Consider the following 18590-nt stretch of genomic DNA (forward strand, 5'->3'; position numbering starts at 1 on the left):
AAATGAGAAAAAAATAAATTGTCAAAACTTGTCAATAAGTCCCGGTGCAACAATTTTTCAGCGCAGTGTAAACCAAAAAACGCTTAAAAATAGTGTATCCTCAGTTGCATTTAAACATTTCCCTATTCATGCCGCCTTTCTATTCTCCTGCATATAAATTTATCCACATAATTCCTAACTAAATTCGCCTGAACGCCATTCACCGTTAAACTAATAAGATTTTGACCGTTCACATTTCATAAATGATGCAAGGCTTCATGTTTGTAGGGAATAAGTGCTTCAGGTCTTCCCCTGCATGCCTTTCACGCCTCGCACTACAACGCGCCTTTCATTTTAATCTGCTGCAATACAAGTTTTAATTAATTTCCAAGCTGAACTGAAAAGACTTTAATTGTATTAGCAGCTTTAGAGTGCCTCCAAGTATGAGCACACAAGCGCCTACAAAATTGTTTCGGAAAAACAAGTAGAAGGAGTAATATGAAGGGAAGAAATGGGAGCGTGAGAAAGAGAACGAGCTGTGTTGGATGCGCGCTGCGGCACCTTTGCTTCAGCCGACTGCGTTTGTGGGCGAAAAGCAAAAAAAGCCGCATGAGGCGTACTGCCAGTCTCCTTAGCGTTACGAAAACTGTGATTTAATAAAATTTCTGCTTGCGTTTTTTGGCTGAGTGTACATGTTTTTCTTGTGTTCTTTGCCTTGTAATGCTTATAAATTTAATTAAGTGTTAATAATTTGGTTTTGTTTTGCGGATTGAATAGGTGAAGGTGCAAGTCAGCGCGTGGTATACCTACAACGTGAATAAAGGTGCTCCTTTCGTAAGGCAAGTGTTATTCTGTAATTACACTGCTTCAATTTTTAATTCCGTAGAATTTTTCCATTACATTTTTTAATATTTTGGAATATGCTTAAAAATTTTTAATAGTCATAGAAAATGTTGGCGAACCACTGACTTAAAAAAGCAGTAGATTTTAATTGTTTAATATTTCAGTGCATGCAGAGAGGGCACTACCACTCGCCTCCCTCCTAACATAGTATGAAGATGGTAGGTATACTCCGCTCAACCTACAAACTGCGTGGTACAAGTAGCATTTTATTTACTCTCGATACTCTGCCAAAACTGGTAACTTTCTGCACTAATTGGACTAGTATTTTTTTCTGCCTATAATGAACCAGTTAAAGAACTGTGGTCGAAAGCCTGAATAGTTCGTTATTGTTGTTTTGAAGTAGATGCGTAGATTGACAATTGCGATACAGATAAATGTAGAGGTCTAGCTACATCTGGTAAAGGGTGTTTTTTTTAGAGGTTAGGTTTTCAAGTTGGCACTACTTTTTTCGTAGATGGTCTTTTTGACAGCTGTCACTTGATTTATGCTCAGTTTGGTTTGCCATTTCATAATGAATAGACTTACACCTGAACAACGTTTGCAAATCGTGCAAATTTATTACGAAAATAATGGTTCGGTTCGACTTTTTCGTGCCTGAATTGGACGATGTTGATGTGGACGACCATTGGTTCCAACAAGACGGCGCTACATGCCATACAGCCAACGCAACAATCGATTTATTGAAGGAAACTTTTGGTGAGCGCATTATCTCGCGCCGTAGACCTGTGGCGTGGCCTCCAAGATCGTGCGATATAACACCGCTGGACTATTTCTTGTGGGGCTATGTGAAGTCGCTTGTCTACGCAGATAAGCCCGAGACGATTGACGTCTTGGAAGAGAATATTCGGCGCGTTATTGCTGACATACGGCCCCAATTGCTGCAAAAAGTGGTCGAAAATTGGGCCTCTCGGCTGGAATTTATTCGAGCCAGCCGCGGCGGCCACTTGCCCGAAATCATTTTTAAAACATAATGGCAAACCCTTATCTTTATAATAAAGCTAAATTCTTGGCCACAACATTAAATTATATACGTTTTATTTCATCTTGAAAACCTAACCTCTAAAAAAACACCCTATTTTACCTATTAATGTAAACATTTCAGAATACTACTGACCTTGATTGAGCTACTCCTGTTTACTCGAAATTAGCTTTTGCATACTCTACTTATATAACGAAAAACATTCTCATAAAATTATATCATTGCATATAACAAAAACAAACAAAAAATTAACGGGTAACAGAAAAATATTTTTCCACTTGAGTGCAGTTATCTACATCGAGTAAATTGCGGTAATACTACGTGTTTTTATTTCAGGAGGATTCCCAGGGTGCTATTGGTTGCAATAACATATATATATGGAGATCTAGTATTCTAGTCTTCAAGGAAGCCGATGTATACACTTCCATTTTAGAATTCGACGACGCCACTTTCCATATGGTGCTATCTATTTATCAGGTCAATCCATAAGTTCGTGCGTATTTTAACCATAATTTCACTTTTGTACGATTTTTGCATACAAAAAATTATTCGCGGAATATAACGGAACTAATTATATTTTCTTTGATATATTGAGCATTCAACAAGTGATTTTAATCGCGAATAGAAGCCCGTGTTGTTAAAAAATAAAATGGAATCTTCGAACGCGTATCAGAGGCATATTTTGCAAAAAAAAAGTGGTAAAAATGCAACAATTGCTGCTGCAGAAATAAACACTGTTTACGGAGAGGATACCGTGAGTGTAAGGACTGCGCAAAAGTGGTTTTCAAAATTCCTAAGTGGTAATTGCGACGTGGAGGATGCCCCGCGCGCTGGTCATTCTGAAGTCTTTAACTCCGACGCCTTGCTCGAACTCGTGGAAGCTGAGCCAAATTTGACAGTCGATATGATAGCTCAGAGGTTAAATTCATCGCATGGAACAGTTCACAGGCACCTGGTTCAGTTGGGAAAGGTTTCAAAGCTGGGAAAATTGGTTCCGCATAGACTTTCCGTCGCCAACCTTCAGCAGAGAGTGAATGTGTGTTCTCAGCTGCTGCCACGGCTTGTATATGAAAGTTTTTTGAACCGTATCTTTACTGGTGATGAAAAATGGGTCCTTTACAATAATCCTGTTCGCAAACGCCACTGGTTAAATAAAGATGAAACACCAAAACCAGAACCTGTAGATGTGGCTTTCACCCCAAGAAGATTCTCTTGTCTATTTGGTGGGATATGGCCGGTATTGAACCGGATTATAAACCTCTGGAACCAAAGTAGACGATAACTGCTGATTATTATTCCCATCAGCTATCAAACCTGAATGAGGCACTTAAAAAAAAATTGACCGTCTTTAGTGAATAGACGCAAAGTTTTGCCTCACCACGACAACGGAAGACCTCATTCCGCAAGGCAAACATTAGGCAAGCTGAACGAGCTCAGATGGGAGCTAATGGCACATCCAATACTTTCCGGATATTGCACCTTGTGATGATCACCTTTTCCGTGGACTTCAATCTCATATGAGTAAGAAGAACTACTCCTCAAAAGAAGCTATGAAAAGGGATATCGAAGCGTATTTTGGCTACAAGGACAAACAAATTTTTGAGCAGAGAATTAAAAATTTGCCTAAACGTTGGGAAGACATTGTAAATAATGAAGGAAAATATATTACTGATTAATAAATACTTTAAACATCTTTTTTATTAATTTTAAAACCACCTTTAAAAAACGCATGAACTTATGGACTGATACATAACAGGCTGTTTTTTAGCTGCATGGGAACCATGCGGTGAATGGCAAGCGTTATCGGGCCATGTTAACAGGTTTTTGCTTCCAAAAATTAACCAGTCGTTGACGACGTTAGACGACGCCACTTGCCATACAGTGCAATTTATTTATTACAACGTTCAAGCCACTATTCGCGCCAGATTTTTTAGAAAAAATAGTCTAAAATGGGACTGATCGAATGGGTCACGTAACTCCTAGCCGCGAAAGATTCAAAAAATAAATGCTACCAATGCTAATAAAAAAAATATGCATTCCAACAATATTTCTGTTGTCTATTATTATTTTAAGTTCTCAAGGTCTTAAAAAACATTCGATACAAGGCGGCTTAAAATTAATTACCTAATTATTCTTTGAATAACTTTTTTACTAAATAAAAAGAAAAGTTATATTCAGTGATGGAAATTATTATTTTGATCTTTACGGGCTCCATTGCCTTTCTGTATGCACACTGAAGCTGTTTATTCAAGTGTTAAGTGTCAAATGTCAAATACGTTTGATAGGGTGATTAATTTCGCGCCACCTTGCATCAAAACACTTTCAAATTCTGCAAAGTACATTCCTCAATACTTTCTCTAACACTTTTTTAAAGCTGACTTTCTCTTCTTTCGAAGACTCCGTTAGGGGAATTTCGCAAGATCCTCAAATATATGCACTCAAGCTTTTAGGGATAGAAGAAGTCTGCTGTGGTCAAGTCTGAACTGTAAGGAGGTTGGGGCAGCGTCGCGACACCATTTTGCGTGAGGTTACAAGTTACGAAGTTTCATGTCGAACCACTTTTCAATCGCTCACTGCATTTCGCTCTTGTACCGAGTCACCTGAAGAGGAAAGTGAACCAACCCCACAAGTACTAAAAACTCGAGTTAGTCTGCATAAATGCACGCAGGTGGCTGACGCTTGGCGCAGTTTGTTGTGCAGATTCACGCCCAAACTCACTTTATGTAAATTCAGTATTATTAGAAGAATACTTTTCTTTACTGGACAACTCCCTACATTGTGCTTATGCCACTTGCCGCTTTGTCCTCTTCGATATATTATTGCTTTCATAAGCTGGCTTTTATTTCAGTCCTTTGTGCAAAATCACTGCGCTAAACAACAAATTTAATTATCGCCGGAAAACACCAAACTTATTAGATTTTCTTTAGAAGTCCTGTCTCAGGCGCTGAAATGAAAATTCCACTAAACTAATTTTCTTAGATAAATTTCACGACACTTTTTTCGTTTGTTTCTAAATGAAAATTGAATATGAATTTTAAATTGCAAAATATTTCCCTTTTTTGTGCGCTGCTCTGTTTGCTATGGCGCTTTGTGCTTTTGTTTTTTTTTTTTGCTCGTCATATTCTTTGAAATTCGTTATGCAAATTTAATTTCTTTTGTTTTTAAGCCGATTTCACGCAAAGTGTCGAATGTTGCGATAATGTCTGCAAAGTTTTATATGATGACAAAATTGAATTTATTTTGCTGAAATTCTGAAGCATTGGTGCGAAAAATTTGTTTTGTTTTTTCCATTTTGTTTTAAGATAGTTTTGAAAGTTGAGTGTAGCCGGAATTCAAGAAACGGCGTTGGAATGTTGTGCGTAAAATTCAAGTAAGCAAAAGAAAACGAAATTATTTATTTCACAATAATTTTTAGAATCTCAAAAATTCTCAACTTCTTTCTAACGAGGGAAGCTATGTCTAGGGCTATACTTTTTTCACTTTTCAATTTCCTCTGTTTTCGTTACTAATAAAATTTAAATATTTTTTACTCACTATCCAACCACTTGGAGTCATATTTGAGTGTTCGCTTAAATTTATATTCCAACCGCTTTGCTGTGGTATTATACAAATCCGTACGGAAGATGACAGTGTCCGCTTTTGTGAATTCCGCATTAGTGCCCGAGTACTGTAATACAAAGAGAGAAGAGAAACAGAAATTTACAAAGTTTGTAAAACAAAATCATGGAAAAATAACATTATCGAAAGAGTCATAAAAATCGCCGATTGCGAAGCGACATACAGGGTGCATACGGTGGTTGAGGTCATGCATATAGAGGGTGGTTAAATTTCAAGGGCCGATGTTGAATGTGAACCACACCTAAACGTCAAGTTTTTTTTGCATTCCATTTGACATTTTTCAATTTCAGACTAACTCAATTTGAACCATGGAAAGATACACAATCGAGCAACGCGTTAAAGTTATTTAGGCTTATTATGAAAACGGGCGTTCAAATCAAAATGCGTATCGCGCACTTCGTGATTTTTTCGGTCAATTTAATCGTCCAAATGTGCATACAATCGAAAAAATTGTGCAAAAGTTTGAGCAAACCGGGTCTGTAGGAGATGTGAAAACACCAGTGCATGCTCGTACAACTCGTACTGCAGAAAATATCGCTGCTGTTCGCGATAGTGTGGTTGAAGAGCCATCAACCTCAACTCGTCGTCGTGCCCAACAATTGCACCTCTCACGCTCGTCGTTGATGAACATAATGCATAAAGACTTGCATTTACACGCTTACAAGGTGCAATTGACTAAAGAACTAAAGCCTCTTGACCATTTCAAGCGTCGTCAATGGTCAGAATGGTGGCAGGAAATGGCAACAGTGAATGACCAATTTTCGAAGAAAATCATCTTCAGTGATGAGGCACATTTTCACCTCAGTGGATTCATCAGTAAGCAGAATTGCCGCATTTGGGCGAATGATAATCCAAAAGTGATTGCCGAATAACCAATGCACCCAAAAAGAGTGACTGTTTCGTGCGGTTTATGGGCCGGCGGCATTATTGGGCCGTATTTTTTTCAAGATGGGGCCGGTCAGGCAGTAACTGTGAATAATGTTCGCTATCGTGAGATAATAATGAACTTTTTATGGCCCGAATAGGAAGATATGGATGTGGACGATATGTGGTTTCAACCGGACGGTGCCACTTTTCACACAGCTAACGAAACAATGGCTCTTTTGCGAGAAAAATTTGATGGCCGAATAATCTCACGTCGCGGCGATGTCAATTGGCCGCCAAGGTCATGTGATTTGACACCGTTGGACTTCTTTCTTTGAGGTTATTTGAAAGAAAAGGTGTACGTTGATAAGTCAGCAACAATTCAAGAGCTAAGGGATGAGATAACTCGGCACATTAACGGCATAGAACATCAATTATGCCTCAGCATCATCGAAAATTTGGACCATCGGACGGAGGTGTGCCGCCGAGACCGCGGCGGCCATTTGGCCAATATTCTGTTTCATATTTAATTGAGCTATACCAATATTATCATAATAAGGAGAAATGACAATAACTTCATAAAAAGATTGTATTTTATTGAAAATCAACATCGGCCCTTGAAACTTAACCACCTTTTATGTGGCTATTACTTCCCGAGGCCATTGCTTTTCTTTTTCTTTATCTTTCAGATAAGACGTGGAAGAATACAACTTAACTCAAGCAATGTAAAGACATGCAGTTATCTTCGCTGAATGTACAAATCACACCGATTTAGAAATCTCGTTCGCCATAAATTACCATTGACAGATCAAAAATCTGTGAAGAAGTTGAAGAGCAGTCAATGCAGAATTGTAAATCAGAAATCTAAAAAAAAAAAAAACAATTAAAGAGGAAACAGCAACTCAAGCGATTGATTATTCGAAGCAGGAAAAGATCGGATTGTTGGCTCATTTCTTAATGATTTATTCTTGTTCCTATTCGTCAAAAGTAAAATGATGAACGCTTTTAAACACCTGAAAGGGCTGTTGGTACCTTCAAAAATTAAGTTTTTTTAGATACCTAGAATGGAGTGGAACAAATATTTCGAAAGCTCCTATTTTGGTATACAAAAGTATTTAGATCTTCTAGGCGAATATTAAACAACACCAAAAAAAATAATAAAACCGGTTTTTATATAAAATATATGATTATTTATTGATGATTTTTCGGAAACTTTTGGGGTTACAAAGAGGTAAACACGTTTATTTGCTCTTATTTAGCTGTTGGCTCAATCTTAGCTAGTAAATAAAGTTTAATTTGTAAATATTTAATGTTCTAAAACAAATTGAAACTATCTTTCCAAAATGTCTTAGTACAGAATAGTAAATTTTTACAGTGAGAAATAGTTTTGAAAATTGCCAAAAGCTAACGATAATTTATGGCACTTCAAACTTTTTTTTACCCTGTTCACTCCACTCGGGAGCATAGGGCCTCGACAAGACTCAGTTTTACGTTGATTTCGTTAATCTGTGTTTTAATTTCGGATAGAGTAGGTGATTAGCCTGCCGCTACCAGTCTTAAGTAGTTGGAATGCCCACCTGTCGTTGCTTAGGAACAGCGTCTTCTTACTGCTTGGAGCGCCATCTGTGTCTCACATTTTTCTGGCGAAAGGAGCGCACAGATGGTTGAGGACTTCGCTAAATTCGTGTGTCTGCGCTATTACCGCGGTCGCCCGCTTCCTCTTGCTGGTGCCACTAATGCAATGTGTAACTGTGTGTTTTTCTTTGTTTTTTTGCTTGTTTTAGCAGGCACAATGCAAATAATGCGCAGACTATTGTGCGAGAGTAAGGATGGAAAGGATAAGTTGTTTGGGGTGAGGAATGCAATTGAAAGATTTTTTTTTGTAGAAACAGGGAAAGTAGGTAAATTAGGAAAAGTGGGACGACTGTGCTTTACGTGGGACTCGAACCCACAACCTTTGGGATGGCAGGCTAGTGCACTTACGTTAGACTAACGAGGCACTTGGAACTTGCATGAAACTAAAATTCAATGGAATATAAAACCGCATACCTACAAATTTTTATAAGATTTTCAAATATATTGCACAAGGTTTAAAACTTTAAGTTGTATGATTTTTGTCCTACTGCAGGGTTTGATTGAAAAGTAATGAACCTTCCCGCGCGGAGCGTCTGCCAAGCGAACAACCGAATCGGCTGGTGAGGGTAAATGATCGTTGGACCTTCCCCTTCCACTAGAAACCGGTCCCAGTTCGCTGGCAACAGTGGTGCAGTCAACATCGCTCCGCGCGTGAAAGCTGTTTTAAAAGTGTGTTAGGATTTTGCAGGTCAAAACCATGCTGATCATCTTTTTCGACTCTCGAGGCATCGTCCACAAGGAGTTTGTACCTCCAGGAAACACTGTAAACGCGGCGTTTTACAAAGAAGTGCTCCTTCGGCTGGAAAACCGCGTCGCCCAGGTTCGCCCGGCCTCGTCAACAATTGGACCCTCCATCACGACAACGTGCCGGGGCACACCGCCTTCCCTTGCACCTCTGCATTGGCCAAGATGGGGGTTCCGGTGCTTCCCCACCCTCCCTACAGCCCAGACCTGTCCCCTCCGGACTTCTTCTTGTTCCCGCGCCTGAAAAGAAAGCTGAAGGGGAGGCGTTTCGACTCCATCGAGGCGATCCAAAAAACTGTGACAGCCGAATTGAACGCGAATCCGGCGGATGAGTTTAAAAAATGTTTCCTGCAGTGGAAGGACCGCTACCAGCGGTGTATTGACGCTCAAGGGTCCTATTTTGAAGAATATTAGTTGTATAAGCCAAAAGGTTTAAGGGGAGAAGCTGGTCTAGAATTTTGAAAAAATCGAAAAATTTTTGTTTGTCTTAAAAGGTGCTTTAGGGTCTTAGAAATAATATACCAAATGAGGGATGCCAGCAAAAATGTCTAAATGCCCAAATTTTTCATTCGACGGCAGTGCCTCGCAGGTATGCCCCGAACGCTATTTACAACTTTAAACGCGTTTTTCTCGAAATCACTTTTTTTAAACTGGCCGAAGACATAACTCGAACAAATCTTTACCGATTCTTACGAAATTTTGACAATACATTCGAAATACCTTTCTCCGGAGACGTACGTAGGATTTTTTATTTATATTACATAGTTTTTTTTTTAATCAACAATTTTATGTCGTTCTTTATAGTGAAAATTGTAACTTTTTGTTCAAACGTGCACCATTTCGCGAAAAAACAAAATATCGAAAAAATCCTACGTACGTCTCTTTCTGTTGTTATATAGAAACTAAAAAAAATTTTATTTTTTGATCCAGGACAAAAATTAAGGAGTTTACGTCTTCGGCAATGGACAAACTAGAAAAAAAGGTGCCTTAGGAGAACTGCTGGACAGCGGCCATTTTGAAATTAATTCAGACGAAAAATTTTGTATTTGTACCATGGAAGCTATATTATTAAACCTATTTCACAGATTTTCGATTGATTCCTTTGTTGAGTCAAAATAAATTCATAAAATATGCCCATTTTTTGCGCTCTAGACCAGCTTCCCCCCTTAATAAAACTGCTTAAAAAAAATAAGGCTCATTACTTTTCAATCAAAGCCTGTTGGAACTATATTTTTATAAGAAAAAAGTCGTAGGGTTACGAATTCATAGTGCTTCGGGTAAGTAAATATTCTTCAAATAAGAAGAGAAATCTGTTTTGTAATTTCAAATAAATTCCATAAATATGTATATATAAAAGTATTACTTACCAAGCCAGGCAAACCACCAGGATTTCCTTCCTCCACATAGATAGCAGTTGAATTATCCAATGGATCGTAGGGACATTTCGCAATACCCAGACCAACGCCAATTACATATTCCGAACGAGGTAGATGAGTAAGATTGGACTGAAATGGGGGAAAATAACATTAGAATTGTAATTTTTTTCTTTGTTTGAAGAGTTTGCTATACAAAAGGAGACTACCTAATTCATATGTTTCCAGATATACCCTTAAGATCTATATTTAAATGCACTGAAAATGTGTGTCAATTTAATAAAAATGCGTTGTTATCGTTACTATTTTACGCTGATTTCTATCAGCTGGAATGAACGCATACACCCATGCACATATGTATGTAGGTATAGGTATATACTTATGTAAGTATGTACATGTGTGTGTTGCATAAGCGCATATAGTAAAATGCTTTAGATTGAGATTATGTGAAAAACATTCGCAGCAAGTGGGTCGTAGCTAAGTATTTTCTTCCATATGCCAACAATGTCTTACTAAATATCTCTTTATTGCTGCGTGTGTGTGTGTGTTTAAAAGTATAAGAACTCACTTTGCAACCACCAAGAAAACACGTCGAACCAACATAAGAAGAAAAAGTGCTTTTCACGTGAATCACTGCGGCAACTTCAAGCTGTTGCCAGCTAAACGAAGCAAGAAAGTTGAATGGCAATGAAAGAAAGTAAGCGCTGTATTGGCACATAAATGAAAGGACGAACGGACAGACGGGCGAACAACTCCATTTAGTCAATAGCTGAAGAAAGTGTCTTCACTGGGGATGTGTGATTGCATACATACATACGAGTATATGTGCGCAAGTATGTAATCCATGTCAGAATAAAACCGCCGAGCTATACAAAAACACACATGTACACACCTACCGGGAACAATGGCTCCATATGCTTCGAGTGTAACTTTTCTCTCCTCGCTTTACTCCACACCACTTCCTACTTCGCTGCGCCACTCTTGAGTGCCCGCTTTGCTTTGAAGCGCTTCACTCGCTTTTCTACTTTACTCTAAGCATTAGGCGGCGCGCTCTTTTGTATGATTATTTTCATTTGTACATACAAACATATTTAGTGTCACGCGTGTGTGGTATTGGTTTACCGTTTTGTATTTACTCCAATTGATACTTACATTGATGACATAATCCTTGGGATTGTGCGCATTTGTGCCGCAAACGTAAAGCCTCTCGCCGTTTTGCATTGATTGTATGACACGAATGTGATTCTTGCAATCGAAAATCTGAAAAGAAATAATAGAAATAAGTATTTAGTCAAATTGCAAAAACACATACATGCATGCATGCATATATTCGTATTAAGCTAAGTGTTGAGCGAGAGAAAAGGGAGAAATGCTGCAATATTTAATATTTTATTCCTTTCGTATATTTCATTCAGTTTTTTACAGATGTCATTTAGCGCCACAAGACTGTTGCACGCATCAAATAAAAAAATTTGTGTACAAAAAAAAAAAACAAAAAAAATAAAGTATTATAAAATAAAAACAAAAACAAATAATACAATGTGTGCGCTTGCAATCGAAGTCGCACAGCTGTGTCAGTTCTGTTGCTCGATTGCACATGCACAAGGAAAAAAAGTTGATTTTTTATTTCTATACCCAATGCGTAATTGCTGCGGGACATTCTAATGGAGATTATTGCCACATAAGAGAAGGAGTGGCCGCATGCGCTTATGGAAATGAAAAATTTGAAATTGAGTACCGCAACTCCGTGTATTCATTGATGCGTGAGCAGCCTATTCAGTTCAAAATTTTAAAATCTCAATTAAATTTTTATTTCTTAGGTTTTAATCAGCGTTGGCGGCCTGATTTACCTTTGTACGAAATGATTAAATGAAATAGAAAACAATAATGAAAATACTACAATTCAAGAAGGTGCTTCTAAAATAGTAGACATTTTTTTGGTACCGATTTTTGAAGCAATTTAAGAATTCTCTTTCGGCAGTTTATTTCTCAAGCGGCATTTTTCAACCACAAAAGGTATGCATTGGGTATAAGAAGTTCGGTGTTGCCGGAACTTCAACTTTCATGGCTGTTATTTTTATGTGTTTCTCCTTTCTCCTCCTCTTTTTATTGTACTTTTGTCATTTGCAAATTATGACAGGTTATGCGATTGCGTTTGTTTTCCCAAACATGTTGTGCATTGCAGCGTGAAAATTTAATTTTGATTTGTACTCCAAGTAAATTGAAATTGGAGTTCACTACAATGCAGCTGAGTCTATCTATAAAATCATTGCATGTGTGTAAAAAGAGGTTTCTGTAAGTCACTGGATTAGTGTGAAACTATGACATATTCAATGTGTTGCATGCAATGCAAAGTTGAGAAATAGAGACAGAATATTTTCATTTATAAATTGAATTTTTTGTACAGAGTACTTTTATTGCATTTTTAACTCTGAAGAAAAGTTATTTCCTTTTTATCATTTCCATTTGACTAAAAATTGTTTTGACTAAAATACAAAGTGGCGCAAAATTAATCACGCTATCTGAGGCTTTATCATTTTTGTAAGTGTTGTAGTACCTAAATCATATTTAAGAATTGTCAACTAGACAGCTGCGGTATATTTAGTAAAAAAAGTATTGAAAACTAGATTGGATGATAAATTTTGCGCCAACTTTTCAAGTAGCTAAATCAGATTTTATGTCGAAAGAACATTATGGTAACAAAAGTTAGGCGGCTGTGCTGAGTTTTATCGTTGGCTTGGGCATTTTTGCACTTCAAATGGCGGAAAAGAGCAAAACTCATACTCGCATAATTTTATAATTTTAAACACTGCAGAAAATTGAAGAGAACATTTTAGATCTGGAATCGCTTAAGCGGTTATCGTCCCATTCAAGAACAAGAATAGGAAATGTAAAGAGATGCAATAATTTTTACAGAGCCTTGGATGCATTCGAGCGCAAATAAATCTTACATTACATATCGGGTGTTCTTTTAGGTGCATCGGAACTATCAATATCGATAACTATGGTTTGACAGCTGATAATGCTAAACTGTCTTGACATTTGTGTTTAGTAAGGTTGTGTAAATGTTTTTGAAAAAGAAAAATAAATAAATCTCTTCACGCAATTCAAAGAGCAAATGAGGAAGGAGTTGCCGTTACGGTGAATGCAGAGGGCTATCGAGCCATGCTGATTGGTTTTTTTTTACCAAAAATTGATTAGCTTAACATTGACACAAGGCGGCGCAACTTGCCATACAGCGCGCTTAAGGGGTCCCGGTGGTCTAGAGCTATTTAGGGTATTTTCAGGAATTTTTTTTCTCAAAAAAAAAAAAAAAAAATTAACGAAACGAAGCTTTTTATTTAACTACTTTTACATTCAAAAACGAAAAAAAAGTTTTTTTTTTATTTTATTATAATAATTTTAAAAATGGCGCTGAGTTGACCCTCCCGAAAAATTGGACCCGGACGATGTTGCCCATTTTGGCTCTTTTATTTATCTGCAACACAAAAACCAAAACCCGCCCGTGAACAAATACAAATCACATAGTCAGTTTTGTGCTGCATTGAAAGTATTTCATATGAAAAATTTGTGTTCCAATTATTTGATAAAAAAATACTGTGTTTTAGCGAAATTAAAATATGAATACATGAGGCAGTAGCGACGTATCTTCAAATGCAGCCATTTGTTATTGATACATTGGAAGAGATTTCAGCGACTTGGAAAGACTCGGCCGCAACCGAAGCTTTTCAGCGGCTTTCAGCTATCAAAAATTCTAGCTTTCCAGGTATAATAATGCAAGTAATGTGTCGTAATCAATCTTTCTTATCACCATAATAACCACGTGATAAATTTCTAGTGCGTTCCCAATTTATGTCCACATAGTCATATTGGACACTATGAAATATAACTAGTTGTATTTTTCTTAGAAAAAGCATACATTTTGATTTTCGTACCATCAAGAATTTTCATTTTGAGCAGGTCGCTTCTCTAATACTCAATTAAAGAGGAAATCTTCATATTCTAGGTGCCTTGCCGCTTTGTGCCTAAGAATATTTTTTTGTTTTTTAGGTGACTTTGCACGTCCTTCAATCAGTACATTCAATCACACTGTCTTTGAGTAGAGTCCTACAAACTGTTAATCAGGATTTAGGCGAAGCAGTTGAATTAGCTGATGCGACACAAAGAGTTTTGATGTTGAGGCGTGAGAGCTCCGAAGAAAATTTCACGAAAATTTTTGAAGTTGTCGTTGTGATTTGTAATCAATACAAAATTCCAATTGAAAAACCAAGAATTTCTTGAAGGCAGACGCAACGCTGCAACGTCATGACCGACACCGTTGAAGATTATTATCGCATTAGCATCTACATCCCATACCTGGATCAGTTTACTACACATCTACAGGATCGATTTTCGAAGCATCAAAACATCTTGGCGAATTTCGCTTGTCTTTTCCCCAAAAGAATGTCAACTTTCGATGAAGCGTCTTGTAAATATCTGTTCCAATCGTATGCTCCAATTTTGCAAGATACGTTCCCGGAAACATGGATAAGTGAAGTTCAAATTTGGAGAGAACGAATCGCAGGTACATATGTACATCCATAATCCGCTTGAAGTCCTAGACATTTGCAAAAAAGACGGCTTTCCAAATGTCCATCAAATTCTTCGGATAATGGCGGTTTTGCCCGTCACCATGGCAGCCAACGAAAGGTCTTTTTCCACGCTGCGACGCTTGAAATCTTACTTGAGGTCTACAAGATGAGAGAAGATCGTTTGAATGGACTTGCTTCTATGAATATCCCTCGCAACGTGAATGTAGACATTGACTTGGTATTGAAAGAAAATATTTTCCTTACCTCGAAGAGTCGCAATGTTATCGACACATTGATCAGCATTGGGAAAAGTGCATGCAGTCATTAGACTTGGAATGAAACCATGTTAAAATGTTTTTAATAATAATAAGAAATTAAAATATATAATAATAACCTAAACCACTTCTTGAAGGTATGCGAGCATCAGAAAAATTTGGCGAAGTTACTTTTCATTGCAAAATATTTTCAATGTTTATTACTCTAATATAAAACAGAACAGAAAAAATATTTTATTTATCAAATTTTATTTGTGAATCAAATTTCAATCTAGAACCCCCCCCGTGGGCTGAGTCCTGCGCACGGCCCTGATGATATGTATCTCGGTTGCTAAATAAATAAATTGGACTTAATGTTAGAAAAGATCACGGATTCCCGCAGTGAGGAAGTTCAAATCCAGAAAATTTAACCAGGCAGAAATAAACTCAAAAAGAACTGTGCAGCAGGCAAATTTATACCAAGATAAGTGCCGAGATAGTGTTTCTTTAGAGGTAAGAGGAGCTAAAGATATGAAATCAAAACCCACTCATTTATTTGAAATATTCTTATAGTGAGAATCTGTGGTCATGGCGTAATTCTTTTTTTTTTTTTTAATTTTTAAAAATTTTTTCCATTGCTTTTCTTGTAAGCCATGCTGATGAAAATTAAGGAGGCAACATTTTTATGTATTCCTGAAATTAGTATAGTTGAAGATTCTCGGAAAAATGTGATATTTTTAAGTTTTGGTATCGAAAGCTTTTCTACAGTTGGAACAAAAAAAGAAAATTAAGTGGAAAACTAAAATATCTTTGATAGAAACAAATGTCTATAAAATAATAAGAATACTTTGATGCACACTAAACCGCTTAATGTTGTTTCGATGCTTTTGTTAATGGTTTTTCAGTGCATATTTTTTCAGTTTTCAGGCAAAAATATAATATATGCGGAGGCGTCCTCGCCCACAATCGACACAACATAGGACGCTACTATCTTCTAAAAAAATTATATCACCACAATGCACAAATTGAAGAAATATTCGACATCATTAATAAAAAATGAAACAATCTCCTTTCTGCATTTCAACCGTACAAAATGCCAAATCAATTTTTTACAAGCTGCTCATTACAAAAATGCAGCCGCAAATTATGTTGCAACATTGCAAAGTAGCAAATGTTGCAAGTTTTACGCTGACTACGCGATGAATGGGAAGGCATTGTGCAGGAAAATAAAAAAGAAAATAAATAAATATCATAAAAGGCGGGCAAAAAGAAAGCAGCAAATTTTCTTGCAATATTTCGCACAATAATCCCTTGCAACGTTGAGTCACAAGCAGAGGCAAGCGGCGAGGAAAAAACTATAAAGAAACAACTATGGCGAAATGCGAAGAAAATTGAAAGATGCTGCACTGTCGATTGCGGCTGTGGCAGTGGCAGCCACGCAATAGAGTGGCGCTGCCGGCAGCAGCAAGAGTTGGGGCAATGCAAGTGAGCGCACAAATTGAAAGCCACAAATAAAATGACGAGATTTCAAGAATTACAATAAGGAAAAAATGCACTGGAAAAGAGTTGCATATTCGTGTGCATGTAGTGGTAGTGGTAGTGGCAACCGCATACGCACGGCGTTAAATTTAATGCGCTGCTGTACTTTCTGAAGAGGAATAGCTCCATTATATACACATTTGCTGCATGCGGAAGATGATATAAAAATCAATCGAATAGTTGGTGGCCACCCACGACATGTTTTTTTTGTTTGAGGGGACATGGATAAATACGAAAAATCACGAGAAATCTTATAAATATATCAGTATCGGGTGGTTTTTAGGAGCTTGAAAACTTAAAATGATAATACAAAACAGAAATATTGTTGGAATGCATTTTTTTATTGAAATCTGGCATTTATTTTTTGAATATATCCTTCACATGTCCACCACGGCTATGAGTTACATGGTCCATTCGATCAGTCCCATTTTGTACTACTTTTACCAATAAATCTGGGCGTATGGCCTCAATGGTGGCTTATATATTGGCTGCCAATGCTTCAAGATTTTTTGGTTTGTTGGAACCAAATGTCGTCGATGTTTAGCTGACTATTTTTTGGAAATAAAAATTCAGTTAGCATGGCTCGACAGTGCGCGCAATTCCCCTCAACGGCAGCTCCTTCCTCATTTCGTAAGAAATAAGTACCGACCACTAAAGACATCAGTGCGCTATGAACTTCACGATCAAATTACTTTTTTTTTTTTTCAAAGTAAATTTCCACAATTTGCAAGCGTTGTTCATGGATTCATTCCGACTTGTCAAATCTTACTAAACAGAAATGTCAACTCAATTTGCTATTCTCAACAGTCTAAGCATACTTATCGATATCGATACTTCACATGCAGCTAAAAAAAACACCCGATAAATGCATACACTTTGAAGGATGTGTGCGCTAAATTGACTTGAAATGCACGCACGCAATCGCAAAACAGCTTCACTAATGTACATACATACCCACATGCATACCCATATGTGGCTTTTTTTTAAATAGTGAATGTATATTTGCTCACTTCCCGTGTGCGGAAGCTTTCGTAAAGTAGCAAAAATTGAATTTGCCGGCAATGAAGCGATATGCGTATGAGTTTATTTGACGGGCTTCTCTTTCACAGAAGGGAACACACAGTGAGATGTGAGGGTTATAGTTTTTATTAATACACGATTGCATGTGAATGGGAGAGCGTACAGGGTGATTTTCAAATGAACTGTTTTTATTCAGTTCCTAGTTTTTTGCTATTGTTTTTGCTAAGCTAACCATTGTTTCATGTTTGAAAGTACCTAAATTTGAATCGAAAATCCTTCCTTAAGTGACAAAATATCTGAAACGAAATCAAGGTGAATTCATTCAAGGTGATGATGGCACCAGAGCAGCTTCATTTTCTTATATTATAATAGCATTTTATCAAAAAGCTCATACTTTAAACTTTAAATTAGAAGTTACGGCATGAAAATGCGGCTTGAAAACTACTTAACCTCTTCGTCTTCAATTCCAATAATTTCAATTTCATTTGATTTAGAATAGTTTAGAGAAGCCATATAACGCAATTGCCCCATATTATGATTTCAGTCTAGCACGGATATAAACTGAGTGGCGTACAGGCATAACTCAAGTATTGTAGAGTAAGATAGGTTATTTTGGGCTATTCGGGTAATGTGGTCAACGTCTGCGTTTTTCATAATAACGAACATGCACTAGAATGGTTGCTTATGAACTTCAAAACTCATATATTGGATGTTTTACGCTGCTCCTGCTTTGTATTTCCCAATTATACATATTGAGACAGGCCAAAAAAGCGCAGAATAAGGAAATGGGAGCCCGATATGATGAAAAAAAGGGCATTGAAGCTGTTAGGAATGATGAGATGGGCACACTTTTTGCATCAAAGACGATGTGCCACACTCTATGTACATTGTAAAGAATGGTAAGGAGTAATGCATCTCCTAGCCTGCTTTTAAAAACCCCACTTGGGCGTAAGCCAATACTTGACGAAGCCACAGAAAAACACCTTGCATTGACCTATGCATTAGAAATGAAATCAAGACTTGGGGCTTCACAAGGCGTGCTATTCGCTCTCTGGCGTTTCAATTGGCGCAAAGAAACGAAGTGCGGTCATTATGCAATATGCAGGGAAAG

General features: G+C 37.3%; 1 protein-coding gene across 1 annotated transcript in view; it reads right to left on the bottom strand.

Moving 5' to 3' along the window:
• Positions 1 to 18590, bottom strand: part of LOC129244971 (semaphorin-2A) — a 91030-nt gene that overhangs the window by 47231 nt on the left and 25209 nt on the right. Inside the window, exons 4-6 of the mRNA XM_054882902.1 lie at positions 11248 to 11355; positions 10090 to 10227; positions 5396 to 5528 (exon numbers count right to left, since the gene is read on the bottom strand). Of these exons, the coding sequence (XP_054738877.1) occupies positions 5396 to 5528; positions 10090 to 10227; positions 11248 to 11355 (379 nt within the window). The remainder of the gene's footprint in view (positions 1 to 5395; positions 5529 to 10089; positions 10228 to 11247; positions 11356 to 18590) is intronic.

This window comes from Anastrepha obliqua, chromosome 4, assembly GCF_027943255.1.
Source record: "Anastrepha obliqua isolate idAnaObli1 chromosome 4, idAnaObli1_1.0, whole genome shotgun sequence".
NCBI classification, from domain to species: Eukaryota; Metazoa; Arthropoda; class Insecta; order Diptera; family Tephritidae; genus Anastrepha; species Anastrepha obliqua.